Source organism: Propithecus coquereli, unplaced genomic scaffold (assembly GCF_000956105.1).
Source record: "Propithecus coquereli isolate 6110/MARCELLA unplaced genomic scaffold, Pcoq_1.0 Scaffold15, whole genome shotgun sequence".
Lineage (NCBI taxonomy): Eukaryota > Metazoa > Chordata > Mammalia > Primates > Indriidae > Propithecus > Propithecus coquereli.
The window spans coordinates 3,751,324-3,768,312 of NW_012139413.1; the positions used below are offsets into that span (position 1 = coordinate 3,751,324).

General features: G+C 34.3%; 1 protein-coding gene across 2 annotated transcripts in view; it reads right to left on the minus strand.

Moving 5' to 3' along the window:
* Positions 1–7,313: 7,313 nt before the first annotated feature.
* The window catches only part of PHC3 (polyhomeotic homolog 3 (Drosophila)), a 73,159-nt gene continuing 63,483 nt past the window's right edge, over positions 7,314–16,989 (minus strand). Inside the window, exons 12-15 of one of the 2 annotated variants that reach the window (XM_012640179.1) lie at positions 16,287–16,401; positions 13,302–13,434; positions 12,979–13,210; positions 7,314–7,808 (exon numbers count right to left, since the gene is read on the minus strand). In XM_012640179.1, coding sequence (XP_012495633.1) covers positions 7,654–7,808; positions 12,979–13,210; positions 13,302–13,434; positions 16,287–16,401 — 635 coding nt within the window. In that variant the 3' untranslated portion in view covers positions 7,314–7,653. Of the gene's footprint in view, positions 7,809–12,978; positions 13,211–13,301; positions 13,435–16,286; positions 16,402–16,989 lie in introns of those variants that run through there. The other variant, XM_012640180.1, reaches the window with a different exon arrangement.

The window sequence follows — 16,989 nt, forward strand, 5'->3', positions numbered from 1 at the left end:
TTTCTTGCTTTAAAAACAAAGAAAAACAAAAAACAAGCCTGTTCCAGTGCTCTCCTTTGAGATTTTTCAGTTTTGGAAAGTTGCTACACTGTCAGTACTGGGTAAAAAGCTTTTGTAGTTAAAAATGTACAGTATCAACCCTTCGTTGACAATTTTTGTATGTATTCATATGTTCAGTGCTTAACCGATAAGCAGCACTTGGGGAAATGTCTTCATTTGCTTGTGCATGTGAATGTTCTACCTTAATCTTTAGGAGAACACTGAAGGTGACCCAGGAAATGGATGCTTAATAAATAATTATGTTTTAGCAAAAATTCTTAAGTATAAAATGAACCATTAAAAAGGGAAAGAGAAGTAAGTAGAAGCAACTTTAAAAATACCCCATTACGTGGCCTAGAGTCATAGTTTTAGAGCTGAGAGGTACCTTAAAGATGATTTAAACCAAAAATCAACATTTTGAGTAGTGCAGGCACCATACTGTATATTTGCAGGAGGTTAAAAACTAATTGGCCAACATGTCACACACAGCTAATTAACCAACTGGAAGTAAAACCCCAGTGTCCACACTGGTGTGTTTTTGTCTTCATTCACAATGTTAATTCAATGAGTATATTCACCTATTATTTACTATTAAAGTATTAATAGGTTATTTAATACTATCCAAAACAAAGAAAAAGAATACTTTTAAGACAAGCATTCTGGGCCAGGCATCGTGGCTCACAACTGTAATCCCAGTACTTTGGGAGGTCAAGGCTAGAGGATTGTTTGAGGCCAGGAGTCTGAGACCAGTCTGGGTAACACAGCAAGACCCCATCTCTACAAAAAATTTAAAAATTAGCTGAGTGTGGTGGTGTGCACCTGTAGTCCCAGCTACTTGGGAGACTGAGGCAGGAGGGTCGCCTGAGCCCAGGAGTTCGAGGCTGTTGTGACTTATGATTGCACCTCTGCACTCCAGCCTGGATGGCTGAGCAAGACTCTGTCTCTTAAAAAAAAAGACAAGAATTCTGAACAAAGATTTTAAACACTGGATACTTCTGGTATACTTGAGGCAAGACTAAAAAACTGTCTACAATAGGTTGATTTTTTTTTTTCAATGATGACTAGAAGCCCCACCACTCTCTTATAAATACTGTCTTTCACCACTGTCAGTTAAAGCTCCACAAAACATGGACTTAACACTGATAACATTCCATGAAGTATACATTTTAGGGCATTAAATAATGGCAATCATCAATCCTTAAGATGATTACTGACGTAAATTTAAATGGGTGGTCTAAAAGGACTTAGTACCTTACTCCTATATTTAATTAAAATTATGCCATGTCAGCATAATAGGTATTTTAAAATTATATTGATCTTTTTCCCAAATTAAAATTCATTCATTACTATCCTTGTTTTAAACAACACATTTTGTTTTCCTTCTATGGATTCATACTGAACACCACCAATGTCACTGATCACTGAGTGCAACAGCTGTACCTTCAAAAGGCAGTAGAAAAAAATCGTTTTTTAGGGTCTAAAGCTTTTAAGCTGGAACTTTTGTTTCGTAGCTCTTCTCTAACATTTCAGATTAAAATTGTCATCTTTAAGTAAAATGAAATGTTCACAAGCTATATAAAAAGGGAAAAAATAAAACATTTGTGGAAAGCATTTCCTGAAAGTTTCCTTAAACATGACACTTGCGAGGGGCGTGTGTGTGTGTCTGAGTAGGACAGAGGAGTTAGCATTAGAGAAGCTGGGCTTCAGATCTAAAAAGGAGGGCACGGACTCCCTTTTAACGTTATGTTTACTACAGTGAAAATTCAGAAAAAGCCAAATGTTTTTCTCCAGAATATGATGGTAATAATTATATTTGCATTAGTGCTTTACAACTTTGAAAAAACCTTTCTCTCACAGTATAATTTTAAAATATATTAAATAATTTCTAAAAAATAATATGTAAAACTTTGAAAATTCTTAAAAATTTAGGAAACATATTTTCCAAAGAGGATAATCTAATTTTAAACACTTTTTATTGAAGAAATTGCTTATATTACTATGAAGGAAACTACATAGTGATGCACTTTACGAACTGCTAACAAATATCTTCCCAATTTTTTTAAAGATGTACAACTTAAGTTGAAATTAAATTTTAGTAAGATTGCATATTTACTTTTCCTAACACTGTATTTGTGCTTACCTAAATTGAATCACAATCTTTGAGATGAAATCAAATGCTCTAAATAGATTTATAAAATATCAATTTTGATGAATGTGAGTAAACAGTTCATTTCATGATCCACACTGCCATGCACCAAAGAAACAGAGGTAGGCTTGTGTTTACTGAAATCCAGACTAGAAAAGAGAAATCTATAACTCTTAAGTCACCCAATTCTCAGATTAAGACACAACCTAACAAAGTACTATCTTAAAATGCCTTTCTTTATAACGATCTATAAGGTTGATTTAACTGTGGTATCTGAAAATGGAAACTTTTCTCTGTAATTCTGACAACTCAATTATAACAACCTTTGAATTTTTGACAAATTTTCTCCAACTATAATAGTTGTCACCTTTTCCAGAAATCAAAAACCAGAAGCTTATGTATCACTGGAACTATTAATAGCCATGCTCCTAAGGACAGGGTCACTTGATAAAGAGAGTGAAAGGATGAGTTTGACTACAGGTAAATCTTGACATATAAAAACTATAACCGTGTTTATTGCTATAACTGGGATCCAACAGTTATAATTTATTATTTTGAATTATTGGTAAAGGCTGTATCTATGCTAAACACCTTTGCTTAGTTAATTGTGCTATCCTCTTGAGTCTGGAATGCTTTTCCTATTTGTTTCCTTCTCCACTTCTCTACCCTTCTCCCCAGAAAACCTTCCTCAGGGACCCACTAGTTACAAAAGCATTGCACAAGAAACAGACTAAAGCAAACATTTTGCATACATGGGCCAGTTTCCACTGCCCAAACGTTTTACTGAAACATGACTATTAGGTATTTGACAGTCCTGCCCCAGCTGCCTCCCTCCCTAAAATTAGCCTCAATACAAAATCCTCTCTAAGGATTTTCAGGCAAAGGTCTCTCTAAGAAGAAAGTTTTCATGCAGTTTTCTTGGGGCTGTCAGAGGCCTTAGGGAAGATAGTGGAGTGAGGCCCTTTCATGCCATCAGCTAATGTTCAATGCCAGTAGGCTGTATGTGTTCCTGCAATTCACCAAGGGTGAGTCTTTAAATCACAAAATATAACCAGGCTGTTCTGGTTGAAAATATATCTTTAAAACATTTTAACAATGTGTCCAGTCAGGAATTTCATCCACTGGATATGGCTGTAAGGTCAGCATCATTCAGATCAATCTATTAATATAATGGTTTATTCTTTCAAAAATTGCTTATACACATAAAATATAGGCATATAGCCTAAAACTATATGCCTATATGGCCCCCATTCCATACTTGTGCCATGGCAATACCAAAACCCTGAAAATGTAAATAATGGACTTTAAGACATTTAATTGAACAAGCCAGTAGTGAGAGGGCACTACAATAGATTTTGAGCTAAGGCTTATATTTCTGAATAGATGTCTGATTATAATTTTATATGAAGATTAGCCATGTCAAAAATTATCCAAAGGCAGTGGTCACAATAATACTTGTTTCATACAGTTTTAAGTGTTTCAACATACCAGAAAACAAAAATAAACAATGGAATGCCTAATAATAAAATTATTTCTATTTTAAACTAGGCAAAGCATGAATATTCACTTCAAAAGTGCAGAAATTTGTTCAGTGTTGAAGTGGGGCCCTAAACTAACAAGGATGGCAGGGTCTCCTTGTCTGCCTCTTTCCCATTCTCAAGCTTCTTCATGAACATTTCTTTCCTCCCATTCCACCTTCTGTACTCCTGGGTGACAGCTCTTAAACTGGGACTAAAAAGAAAAAGTTCTGTTTGCAGCGGTCCCCAACCTTTTTGGCACGAAGGACCAGTTTCATGGAAGACAATTCTTCCATGGACGGGGTGGAGGTGGGGATGGTTTGGAGATGATTCAAGCGCATTACATTTATCGTGCAGTCAAACCTCTCTGCTAATGATAATCTGTATTTGCAGCCATTCCCCACAGCTAGCATCACTGCCTCAACTCCACCTCAGACCATCAGGCATTAGATCCTCAAAAGAAGCGCACAACCTAGATACCTCACATGCGCAGTTTACAGTAGGGTCCACGCTCCTATGAGAATCTAATGCCACTGCTGATCTGACAAGAGGCGGGGTTTATGCAGTGATGTGAGTGATGAGGAGTGGCTGTAAATACAGATGAAGCTTTGCTTGCTTGCCTGCTGCTCATGTCCTGCTGTGCGGCCTAATTTTTAACAGGCCACAGACCAGGACCAGTCTGTGGCCCGGGGCTTAGGGACCACAGGTTTAGAGGATTCCACAGCAAATTAAAAGTACCATTGGTGAGGGGGCAAGGGCAACATAACCTAAACATCTGTACCCCCATAATATGCAGAAATAAAAAAAAAAAAAGTACCATCAGGAAAACAGTTATATGCCACAACTATTGGTGACAAAAGGTGATAAGTTTGAGGACAACACTTTGTCTCATAATACACTGATTATTCAAAGATGCATAGCTGTGTCTTACGCATGCTTACGCAAGGCTTGATGAATATTAATGTCACATAAAAAATAATTTTTACAAACCAGCTCTTAGCTATTTAACTTTCCTAGGAACATAAGGCTTAAAGCAAATAAAATTTCAAATGTAACGTTTTTTTTCCCCAATGGGAAAAGAGTGCAACAGGTTAAAGAAGTCAGAAAATACAAACTTAGGTAGCAAAAAAAGGTAGAACCTCCCATGTTGCATTTCTGTTTGTCATTCCCTCTCTTCAAAGTCTCAAAACAATTAGGAATATGAAAGGAAATGAAAATAATCATACTCTCCCCACCTATATCATGCTGAAACTGTGCTTAAAGCTCAGGAGAGAGGTGGATACCCAGTGTTATCTATACAGCCATTGTACATAATTTAAGCTTTGAAATTAAGATGATTGAATCATCTAGAAAGAAATAGCTACATAAGTAGGAGAACTACCAATTAACAGCAAATGAGTGATTTCTAAACAAAACATCTCACTTAAAAAAAGTTAAGTGCATTTTCTGGGTATGTTTTGAGTGGGAACAACAAAAGACTTGGACTAGTTCTATGATTGTAAAATTTAAGGTTATACAGTATTCTCCAATAGAAACCCCTCTTGTAAGCCTCTCCTGACTATTTAAGACAGTGCTAGGCACAGGGGCTTTCAATAAATACAAAATGACATTATAAAAGGAGAACCTACAACACAGTTCAAAATTAATATGTTAACGGCCATAGATAATATAGTTGTGGGAAGTAATTATTACTGTTAGAGTCTATCCCCAAATAATCAATTTTGTATTAATTGTGGATAATGTATGGGAAGTTTTAATACCAGGGGAGATTTTCCTTTGTGCCTCCCTCTCTCATACACAGTGGGCCACCTCTTATTAATGTTTAGCTATTACTTGTATTCTGAAATTTCAAGATGAGGGGAAAAGTCAAGCATATGACAGCTCTGTCACGATGATTAACTGCTAATAAAATGAAAATTGATTATAGAATACCTAGCTTTCCTTGAAACTTTAATCCAATAATTAAAAATGTGATATGTAACATAGACTACAAGCTATTGTAGGTCTGGAACATGAGCCTTATATTACATACTCTAATCCTACACATAACTATCAGTAAACATCTTTTTTTTAAACATTACTACACAAAGAATCCCACAAAGCATACATTCAAACAAGAGGCATCTAAAGATTAAAAAAATTACCCGCTGTATTTTCGTATAAAAATAATCAACATTCTCTAATGTACACAAAGCCAAAAGATAAATATAATATCTGTGATGTCTTCAGTGACATCTTTAGTCTTCTACTAGCTCAACATAATCTTTTTGAAAAGAGCAGTGAAAATGACTGAAACTCATGGACTCTTTTTTCCCCACTTAACTGAACTTCTGCCAAATATCCATGCATGTTCCTTCAATTATTAAAGTATCTCACTGATATGGTAAAGATAAGAAAAGATTAAAACAAAACCTTCATAATCTTTTCACATAAAATTTTTGATGTCCAGGACTATAACGCTCTCAGGGCTCCCACAAGTTTATTTTAGTGTCATAATTCTATGGAACACTGTTCGGTGAAAGGTTTTGCTTTAAAATTTTTTTCCCTAAAACATGTATATAAAAAATTAGATCTGACCATCTAAGAGAAATCACTTGGTAAGTGCTTTGAGGAAGCATGCAAGGGTTTATTAAAGGAAAACGGAATGTGCATTCTAGCTAGACCCAGCATGTTCAACATTAAAAAAATCCAAAGAGCAACCACATACCGCTACAAACTATTTCTGTGCCAAAAAAGGTTGTGCACTGGTTCATAGGTATAATCATATTATGCCTTCATCAGTGCAAAGGAACACAGACATATGAAAGATAATTATTATGAATCGGTACTTGCTGAGAGAGTCAATTTATTTGTTAGGCAAATAAATGTTAGTCCTTATTTGATGGGCCAATTTTATGGGGTTTTTCCCTTTTTCTACTATGCATAAAACTGGAAAAAATTCAGCAGAATATTAATGCTATCTGAATAGTACTTCAATTGTATATGAATTCCTTCTTATGCCTCATCTTTTAACTACATCCCTTTGGGTGAAAAAGAACAACATTTACCACTTTTTCTACGTTTGGGTTTCTCAACCTTGGCACTACTGACATTTTGGACCAGATAATTCTTTGTAGTGGAGGGCTGTCCTGTGCACTGTAGGATATTTAGCAACATCTCTGGCCTCCATCTACTGGATACCAGTAGCAACCCTGCCCTGAACTGAACCCCGAGCTGTGACAACCAAACTGTTTCTAGACATTGCCAGATGTGCCCCAGGGAACAGAACTGACCTCCATTGAGAACCACTGCTCTAAATGCACAAAAACTGAGAGGAAAACCAACTTTCTCAGCTAACCCAAATTCTTGGTCAAGCTGGGAACAGAAACCAACTCTTCTGATTTCCACATCAGTATGTTTGTGGTAGAACACAATCTCTTTTTTATGGACAAAGCATTTGTCTATAAGATACGTTTTTTTTAAATGCACACTTGATTTCATTACATACAATTCTGTCACTGGACTCCTAAATTATTCCATAACATATCTCTTATAACAACCTTTAGAAAACTAGTAGGGTAGAAAAATGTATAAGAAAACCAAATCAAAGAGAAGAAATGTAAATCACTAAATTACATTTAAAAGGATTCTTTATATTAATGATAAACATCACCCTTAAAAAAATTATCTAGTATAACACATTTCTTTGAAAAATATCATGGCCCTCTATAACAAGTCTTTCAATGTTGCATGTAACCTGGAAAATTAATTTCATCGATTTTGGTTAATTATGAAAATGTATGATGAATTATTATGTCTGTGGAAGAAATGTCAGCATTTGATGCAGAGATCCCAATGTGCTTGGCTATCCACCATAGTTAAGTGTAATATTCTAGGCCAACTTAGGCCTTTACCTTACAAGTCTGCTTGGGAGGAGTAAAATTGCTGTTATATCACAGCCTCATGTTTTTGTTAAGATTCCTTCAGAGAGTTGATGCGTGCACAGATCTTTAGGGCGGGGCCTAGCTTGATATTCATTGCACTCATGAGATGGTCTTCTTTTAGCAAGAGGAGGGCCTGTCCATCGATCTCTTGTGCTCTGAACTCATCTGCGATATCCTGGCAGCCTGGAATTTGATCAGAGAAAGGAAATTAAAATTAAATATATAACAATTAGACATTACTCCTAACAGTCACAGTTATGCTCTTACTGGATCTGAGAATCTGAAATACAGGCTGAGAAACAAATGAAATTTATTTATGGTAGTCTTGGGTTCACTCCTGAAGAAGAGAGTACTTGTTGGCATTCTGAAAATAAGAAATTAATTAAAAATCTAGGTAAAGCAATTTACTTGGAATTCTTGCTCTAAAAATAATACTACAGAAATAATTAGTAAGAGTCAGGTAAAAATGTACAAACTTATCAGTCTAGATATAACATTTCTTGCTTGAAAAGGACTATAATGCCATCCCAAAGCGTTCCACACATATAACAGGTTTGAGTTAACGAGTTATTGTATCTCATGAACTCATCTTTGTATAATATATCCTTCACGTATAGGTACAGAAGAATAACATAATGTTCTACCATTTAAGTAACAATCTAGAAATATTTCCTCATGCATCAGTGTACCACTTCAATATCATTTGTACCTTATTCTAATTTCTGACCTTCAACTGCCAAGCACATCTAAAATATTTTTATTGTTCATGCAGCACAGAAAAAAATCCCTCAAGATTATAGCATCAATCTGTTGCAATGCTACTGAAATAAATACACTGTGTTGCTCAACTTGTAATTTCAACTTCAGATCTTAGTATCACTGGGCTCATCTCTACTTTTGGTAATAAAAATTCTCATTGGAATTATGAGCTTGCTGGATAATCTCCTGCCAAATAACCAATATTTAAATTCTCAGTCTAAACCAGGTGCTTTAGCAAGTAACAGTGCTTGTATCTACCTGAACCTCAAATGTTTTAACTGCCTACTAAATTTTGCATGTCCAGGTTACTCAATAAACTTCTCCATAAGGGTAAAGAAACGAATTGGGAAGGTAATGAATTAAGGAGCCAAGAGAGGAGAGAATGCAAAAATGGAGGCTTCCTTATGAGACACTAAAATTAGAAAAACAAATTTAAGAATAAAAACTAATAGCTTGAGTCTGTTTTACTTAGATCAGCATTCAAAGGGAAAACATAAAAAGATAATGAAAAATGGAAATGGTTACATTATATTAATACTTTTGATACCATAATACTGCTAGAATGATTATCCTTTCTATTGCAAATATATCCTCCTCTTGTTTATATAAAATAATGATGTCTCCCTCATAACCCCAGCACCAAGCGCAAAGCACTGTAGATGGTGAATACATATATTTATGAATAAGTGAAGGACTGAATGAGTGAATAAACAATGAACAAAAAAATAATCTGCTACAAAAGAGCTGCCTGTAAGAGTAATACATTTTTTTCCTGTATTCAGCTATGTGGCTTTTTTCTTGTTATTTCTTTTCCCATGTCCTCTATTAGTTGTATCTTTACCGTTTCCTATATACTAGCCAGCTTTTCAATTTCTATTTTAATAATTTCTCAGACTTCTAAAAATTGACATTTCAATACTCTCTACAAAATTTTTATGCTTTTGCCTATTTACCATATAAAAGAAACTACACAGTTGAAATGGGATTACTCACCATAGAAAAGCCCCTTTTCTTTTCCCAGAGGTAGCTCTCAACAAAACTGGGTTGACAAAACTGACTAATCTTGCATCTAGTTGTGACTTCATCCTTCTTTTTATGAAAGAACTAATGTTCTTCTCTCTTCAGTCTTACTTATAAGAACACAGGAAGGAAAAGAAAAGAGAGAAAGAGAGGGTAGGACTTAGATTCAGAAAACAGGAGCAATGAGAAGTAATGAGGACCATAAGAGCTACATTTGGGAATAGAAACAAGGAGTTCTCCATGAGGAAAATATATATTATGTTCTTGTTCCTCTGTATTGTGAAATTCCTCTTCAAATGTCTTCTTGTGGGTGAACAGTAAGTGCATTAGCAAAATAATAAAAGACAAAAAGTGTTTTGGGAAACAGCATGATCAAATAGGAATGCAATTCCTAGAATGGAAGGAGCTTAATGAGAAAAAGAAAAGGATGCATTATCATCAGAATTTTAGATCATAACTTTTTTAAGCCAACCACAAAAAAAGCGTAGTTAACATTAGTACTGAAATGAGAAAATGACTTCCAAAAAAAAGCAAAAGTGTGCTTCCAGAAACTTATTAGAGAAAAACATATTTTAAAAACAATTTTAAGTCCTCAAGGTATAGTGAGCTACTGTTCTGTAAGTTTCTGACATTCAACAGCTACTTCTGTAAAATGGCTGGAGCCCAGGGATGTGTACAAAACATACATCAATTGAAGCAACCAATCAACTCAACTGCTTCACCTCGCCAGAAGCAAGTGTAGTGCAGCTCTCAGGATGGTCACCTGGACCTCTGCACATAGGTCCCAACTGAACTTCACAAGTGTCCGAAGTCACTTCTTCAACTAAACTCCAAACACCCTGCACAAAAACTGACCTCAGTAAGGTTGGTGAAAAGATATCACTTGCCACTCAATACTACAGAATAAATAAGCCCCAACACTGGTATTACAAAAACCAGTAAATAGTTGTATTTTAAAAAAATAATTCCCACTTCATATACCTACAGAGAAATCTGTGAATTCACAGATCAATAAATAGAGGATAAAATGATCTTTGTAAAAGACAGTTAACCTTATCAAGGAAGAGTTAAATAAGACAACCTGCAGTTGACTGAAAATAAGAATTGTTCCTGCAGAGAACTTTTTAATGCACAAAAAATTAGAAGACAGTAATTTTTCATTCTTGTATCAGCTGTGAGATTTGAGCATACTGCATACAAGCTCTAACATAGTCCCACTAGGATGACATACAAAGAGAAGGGAAAACTGGAGGAGTCAATATAAGTGCCCTGATTAAAGAGGGAAGGACACCTAACTGAAAGAAACAAATTTTACAAGATTACAAACTTTACAAGCTTATTCATTCTATGAGAAAAACCTGGGACATTACTCAGGGAAAACAAACAGCCCTGAATGAGCTGAAAGAAGCACAGAAGGAAATTTATAAAGTCCAGAGGAGCAGAAAGAAATGAATATAAGGCATTTTCTGATATGAGATTTACCTTAAGCTAATAATAGGCATTATTCAGAGAAAACTTTGAGAAAGGTAATATAACTGAACATACAAATAATCTTATTCTGGCCTGTCAAAGCAGTTTAGAAACACTCCCATTTCATCAGTAAAGTTATATTAAGCAGATTCTAAAACAGTACCATGTAATTCTAAATTATACAATAGCAGTCTCTTTTTTGTGAAATGTAATGTTCTCTAAATAACTGACAACAAAATTAAGTGTCTAGATGAATTCAGTAAAACAAACAGCTCAAGTTATAAGCAATAATAAGCTGCATTTTTTTTAACCCAAATGAAGCAAGAATGAGACAAAGGAATCAGCCTTTGTTCTAATAAAGTAGCCACATGGCAAATGGATGCTGGGGAAAATGAGCCCTAAAAAAAACATATGAAGTGATGGAAGAATCAGCACTATCATTTGTTAATTACTTGGGCAACTACTTTCCTCAGGATATAAATCAACTCTTCTCCCCAAAGGAAAAGAAATACTTCCCCTAAATGAGAAATCAGGCTCACGAGCAAACCACATGCCCCACGTAGAAGACTGAAACTACTTCCAAAGACGACAGAATCAGAGTCCAATCCCAGGGGATCAATATAGACTCCAGTGTTAATTCTCAAAATAGGTACACTGGTCTAAAAACTAAAATGTTTCATAAATACTAAAACTACAGCCAAGGAAGATTCACTATCCTCTAATACATCAGGTTTAAAGCAGATTCTAAAAACCCACATGGTCAGCAATTAACTCGACCTAAGTTTTCTTAGGTGCATGGTTAAAATCTTCCCACAAAGAAAGTATTCCCCCTTTAAACTATTCCATCTTTCTTTAAAAGTGACTGTGTCTTTGTTTTCTTTTAAAATCATTTAGCATTTTAAAACAAGATATTAATAAAATAATTTAATAAAATTTCATTGAGTTCTGTATACGAGGTAAAAATGGGTGACAGATTTTTTTAAACTCTTATTTCTGAATATATTTTCTTGCACAGCATACTACCAGTTTGCTTCTGAAACTTTAGTTTCCTTCATAGAAAGATTAATTAGCAACAATAACTAATTAATTAGCTTAATTTGAATAAGTCTGGTAGACAAGCTCAAATAGGATGTATTCTTCTGGAAAGCTTGTATCAAGAGAAATGCTATAATTCACAATAAAACCGAAGGGAACAAAAATATTTTTTTAAAACTCCTCATTTTCCATATTCATAAGGTCAAAACGAACGATAAGATTTGCTAATTCTAAAAAATTTAAATATATGTCTTAACATATATAACCAGTGTGGGTCTCATCATGAGCAAAGGTGCAACTATCTTTAGTAGCCAGCCTTTTTGAGAAAGTAGATATAAAAGATTATTGCTGTATTAAGGAAAAAAGATAGAGACTTAAGCTGATGGAAGGAGTATCAAAATGAGAGTTAGAACAGGAAAACATAAATAAGAAAGTTACCCTCAATATTAGAATAAATACCATACCTAAATTTCAGCTGTCTACTTGAAAAATAAAATTTCAGAAGGGCTCTTGATAAACTAATTATTGAAAAGAACAAAGAGCGCAGCTTCCATTAAAAGAACTAGCTTGATTTTTTTTTTTTTAAAAAAAAGAAAGTTTACTATATTCTAAAAGATCTTGATTAGCTTTCAAAAATGTAAAGAAAAAATATAATCTCTCTTATTTCATGTTTTAAAAGGTTAAATTACGAAATAAGGAGGAAATAGAATAGAAAAATAGAAGAGCAGAAGGGAAGAAGTGTCTGACTCAATCTCTCTACTGACCTCTCGAGAGAAATCAGACTGAAGAGAAGAGAGCACCTTTAATATCTTCACCGGCTGAGGTGTCACAGCAGAAGCAGGACTAGTCAGTTTTTATCGACTTGGGGGGGTATGAGAAAATACCCAGTTGTGCTGAGGGAATAAGCAAGAGGAAACAGATCACATTTCAATAGCAAATGCCATTTAACTCGTACATACACACAGTACTTCTCTACCCCTTTTGTGCAAAAGGTGTGGAAGGATCTAACGTCATTCCTCTGTGTGAATGCACAAGAAAAATATTAAGACCAAAGTCATAAATTACATACCAGGCAAAGAATGGATAAAGGCCCAAACATCATCAACTGTCCATATAGATGGCTCTGTTTGTGCAACTGGTAGCAAGTCACTGTTCTCAGGCATTTTCCGAATTCTCACATCCCGAAGCTCACGTTCTCTTTCCCGCTCACTCTGCCTGCGCAGACGAGTTGTCATAGCAGATGGCACAGAATCTTCATGAGAAGCCAAGTCTTCTTCTGCAGATGGATAAGTAATTGGAAGCTGGAAAATGTAGTACAAGTAAAATACAGCATTGCACTTTCCTTGCATTTCTGAAAAGGGTATTGTACATTGAAGCAAGGTTTCTACAGACCTGCCTAAGGATATGTTCTCTTGCTGCCCCATCAGGGCCACTTGGACGGCGGCCACGATGCCCAAGACTTTGATTATCAGGCTTACGATTCCAACGACTAAGTGCAAATTTTTTAGAACAGCTAACATTGTACCTAAGAAATTCAAGTAAAAAAAAAAGTATTAAATGATATATGGGACACTCCATTTAGTATTTAACTTTGACTTTAAAGTACAACTGTGAATCAGTAAGTACCAAATATGTCATTAAGGATTGTAATATCTCATAAACTATATTGTTCAATGTATTTACTTACGCTAAAGTTCAAAAAATGGCCTCTGTGTATATATCTGTTAATATAATACTAGACACCTATAACAAGATATTGGTATTTTCTCCTGACTACAGAATGACAGTGGGAAACTTTCTGTAAACTATAGAGGATAACCAATTCCCATTACAGCAAAAAATATTCAGGGTTCCAGGAGAAAAAGAAGTTACGCAGTAACTATTTAGATGTTTATTCAAACTTATATTTTTCCAATTAATAATTTCCAAAGAAAGATTAATAAAAAGAGCTTAATATAGTAGGGGGAGGATCTCAAGCAGCTTGTAAAAGAGTTTTCAATTACTAAAATCAAACAGTAAAATGTAAAGTTGAGATTTTAAAGAGATATTTAAACAAGGAATTTATTGCTCCCACTGTTCAGGGAACTCAGAAGTACATAATTCTTTTAAATTGGCTGAAAGGTTACTTTTTCTTTTATTGAAATAGATTGGCTAATATTTTTGAACATAGACCTTTATAAGGCATGACAACAGCTTAAAAGAGTCCTGTGCCATTGAATGGGTTCCAAAGCATCAGAACAGGATGGGCATAATTTTCTATTAGGATTATAGAGTAAATATTTTAGGTTTTGTGGGCCATACAAGTTTCTATCACAACTACCCAACTCTGCCATTGTAGTGAAAGCCACAGAAAATATTGAATGAGCATGGCTGTGTTCCAGTGAAACTTTTAGCAACACTGAAATATAAATTTCACATAATTTTCATATGTCACAAAATACTACTGTTTTGATTTTTTTCCAACAACCTAAAAATTTAAAAACCATCCTTAGCTCAAGGACCATACAAAAAATAAGCAGCAAGAAGGACTTGGCCTGGCCATGTGTAAGTATGCCAATCCCTCCCTAGAAAGAAAAGTAAAAGGAAATTATTTAAGAAACAAATTTCTGAAAAGCTATGGAAAGTCTAAGAAAAATATAAGCAGTTCCTCTTTATTTTCACATATGAAACTGCCTCTGTAACTTATTTTAAAACCTCTTTTGCTCTAATAGAAGTACAAGAATAAATCCCAATTAACATTGCTACTGATATCTATTTTAGGACCAGCATGCAGACATCAAAATAACTTTTCCTCACCTACATTTAATGAAAATATCAAGAGATGGAAATAAGGAGTTCTATGAGAATGAGTAGGCTATTTTTCCCATAACAGTATAACTGTCCTGATGGCCACTTCATTTTACCCTATAACCCTGTAACAACTCAACAACCTCTTGCTGTGTTCATTATGTGCTTATCTGTGGGCTCAGCAGTATAAGTTTAATTTTTCCACTTATATCAACTGACAAAACTTCTTTACCCATTGAGACAAGAGCAGAGAAGAAACTAGCTTTATACTTGATACCTAGTCCCTAAATATTTAGCTATTGAAGACAGCTAAGCAGATATGTAAATACCAGCAGTTCTTCCCTCACTTAATTTATCCTTCCCTCCTTGCTCTCTCATCCACATTTTCTTATGTTAGCACCCCTAACCTGATAGAAAGGCTCACCTAAAGGAATAATAATGTGACAACTCAGCAATCATCTCTCGGAGAAGAGTGATGGTAGCATTACATGTCCTGAAATATTCTAAATAGTCAAGAAATTTAAAATACTCTGAAAGGCAGTCCTTTTCCCAAGTTTTCAGAGTTTTTAATGACTGAGAATCAGAGAGCCACTGTTCTTTCTTGTAGCACATGCAAACTAGAAAATTCAAGTTAAAATGAGCTTTGTAATTTGATTATAGGTACATTATTACATCAAACATATCTGAAAAACAGATTGACAACTGAAACAATGAACTCACCTTTGGAGGAAAACACTTCTATTACTTATTTAATGTTAAGTTTTACAAAGTATATTTTGGAAGCATTCATACAAAATAAAATGTTCAAGCAAGAAATTCCCTGGATATGTATACAATTAAGATCTTAAATTCTTTGAGAGAATAATCACTTTTTTGAACAGAGAAACAAATTTCAAAATAATCAACCTGTGCATACACTTCAACTTCAGTGACAAATATCTATACTATTAGGATTTACTATCAGAATCAGAGTGGGTTTTTTAAAATGTAGGGTAAACTTGGGAATTACAAGATTAATAGAGACTAAACATTTCTTTTGCTATTAATACTATTACCTATAATAATTACTGTTAACAATACTAATTCAGAAGAGACAGGTATTTTGTTGTCTGTAATGTTAACAATGTGGGGAACTTATGCTGTAGCTGTCCCATTTAGAAACCTAAATAAATAGGATATAGTTCAAACCAATGAAAACACTTTAAAACTGAACAAAGTAAATCCAGGTATTTCAATATTGATAAAACAATCAGTTAATAAAACAAATATTAGTTTCAATCCTTTAAGGATTAGTATTCTATAATATCCTTGTCATTTCACTGCAAAGATTCTCCTAAGCATATTCTTACCACCAGGAGATTACTACTTTAATACTAGATTATACCGCGAAACTGATTTTAAGTGTTATGTAGCATGTATTAGATTTTATATTGTAACTATACCAAAGTAGCTCCAGATTGTGCCTATTTATATTATGCTTCTATATCATAATATCTAGGTTTGACTATTGGTAAACCATACAAGGGTTCTCTGGTTTTGTTGTAGTGACTGCTGATTTATCCTTTAGGAAATTCAAGAGCATAAAAATACCTTTTGGCACATGACATAGTGCAGAATCGTTTTGACCGCAAAAATTCATTAGCATATCCCATTTTCCCACAGAATTCACACTTGAGCAACTCACTGTCCATTTCTTCTAATGTCTCTAAAAAAGAAGGAAACAAAAAATTCCAAAAATTTAATTGTGGCAAATTTTCTTTTAGCCTATCCTTTAGTTGGACACAGCTAGCTTTTCAACACATAGCCACTTTGGCAGGACAAACTCTTCAAAAACAACCATCTCTACTAATTCCTTCCTGCTTCTGCTGCATAGAAATTATATGGAGTTTCTTTCTATATACATAAGCGTAACATCTGTAAAGGTTCATTTTGCTTAGAATCTACATAAAATGTGCAAACAACTTTATAAACACTGGGAAAGAAATAAGGATGAATAACACAGTCACTACCCTCCAGGAGGAACACTTTCAAAAAGCAGAACGTGGCATATGAATTTTGATGCATTACTCTGTGGAGATATATAGCAGGGAACCCTTAATTCTAACTGGAGAAAATTAAGGTGAAATTTTGATACACACGATTTTAGAGAAGCATGTAAAATAATTAACTCTGAAAGACCTGCAGTTATGACAAAATACATAAAGATGTATATATCTAATTATAAAACAGTTCCATTTATATCATATTAAAATAAAAATAATTTAGTCTTAAAAATTATAGAATATAATTTCTG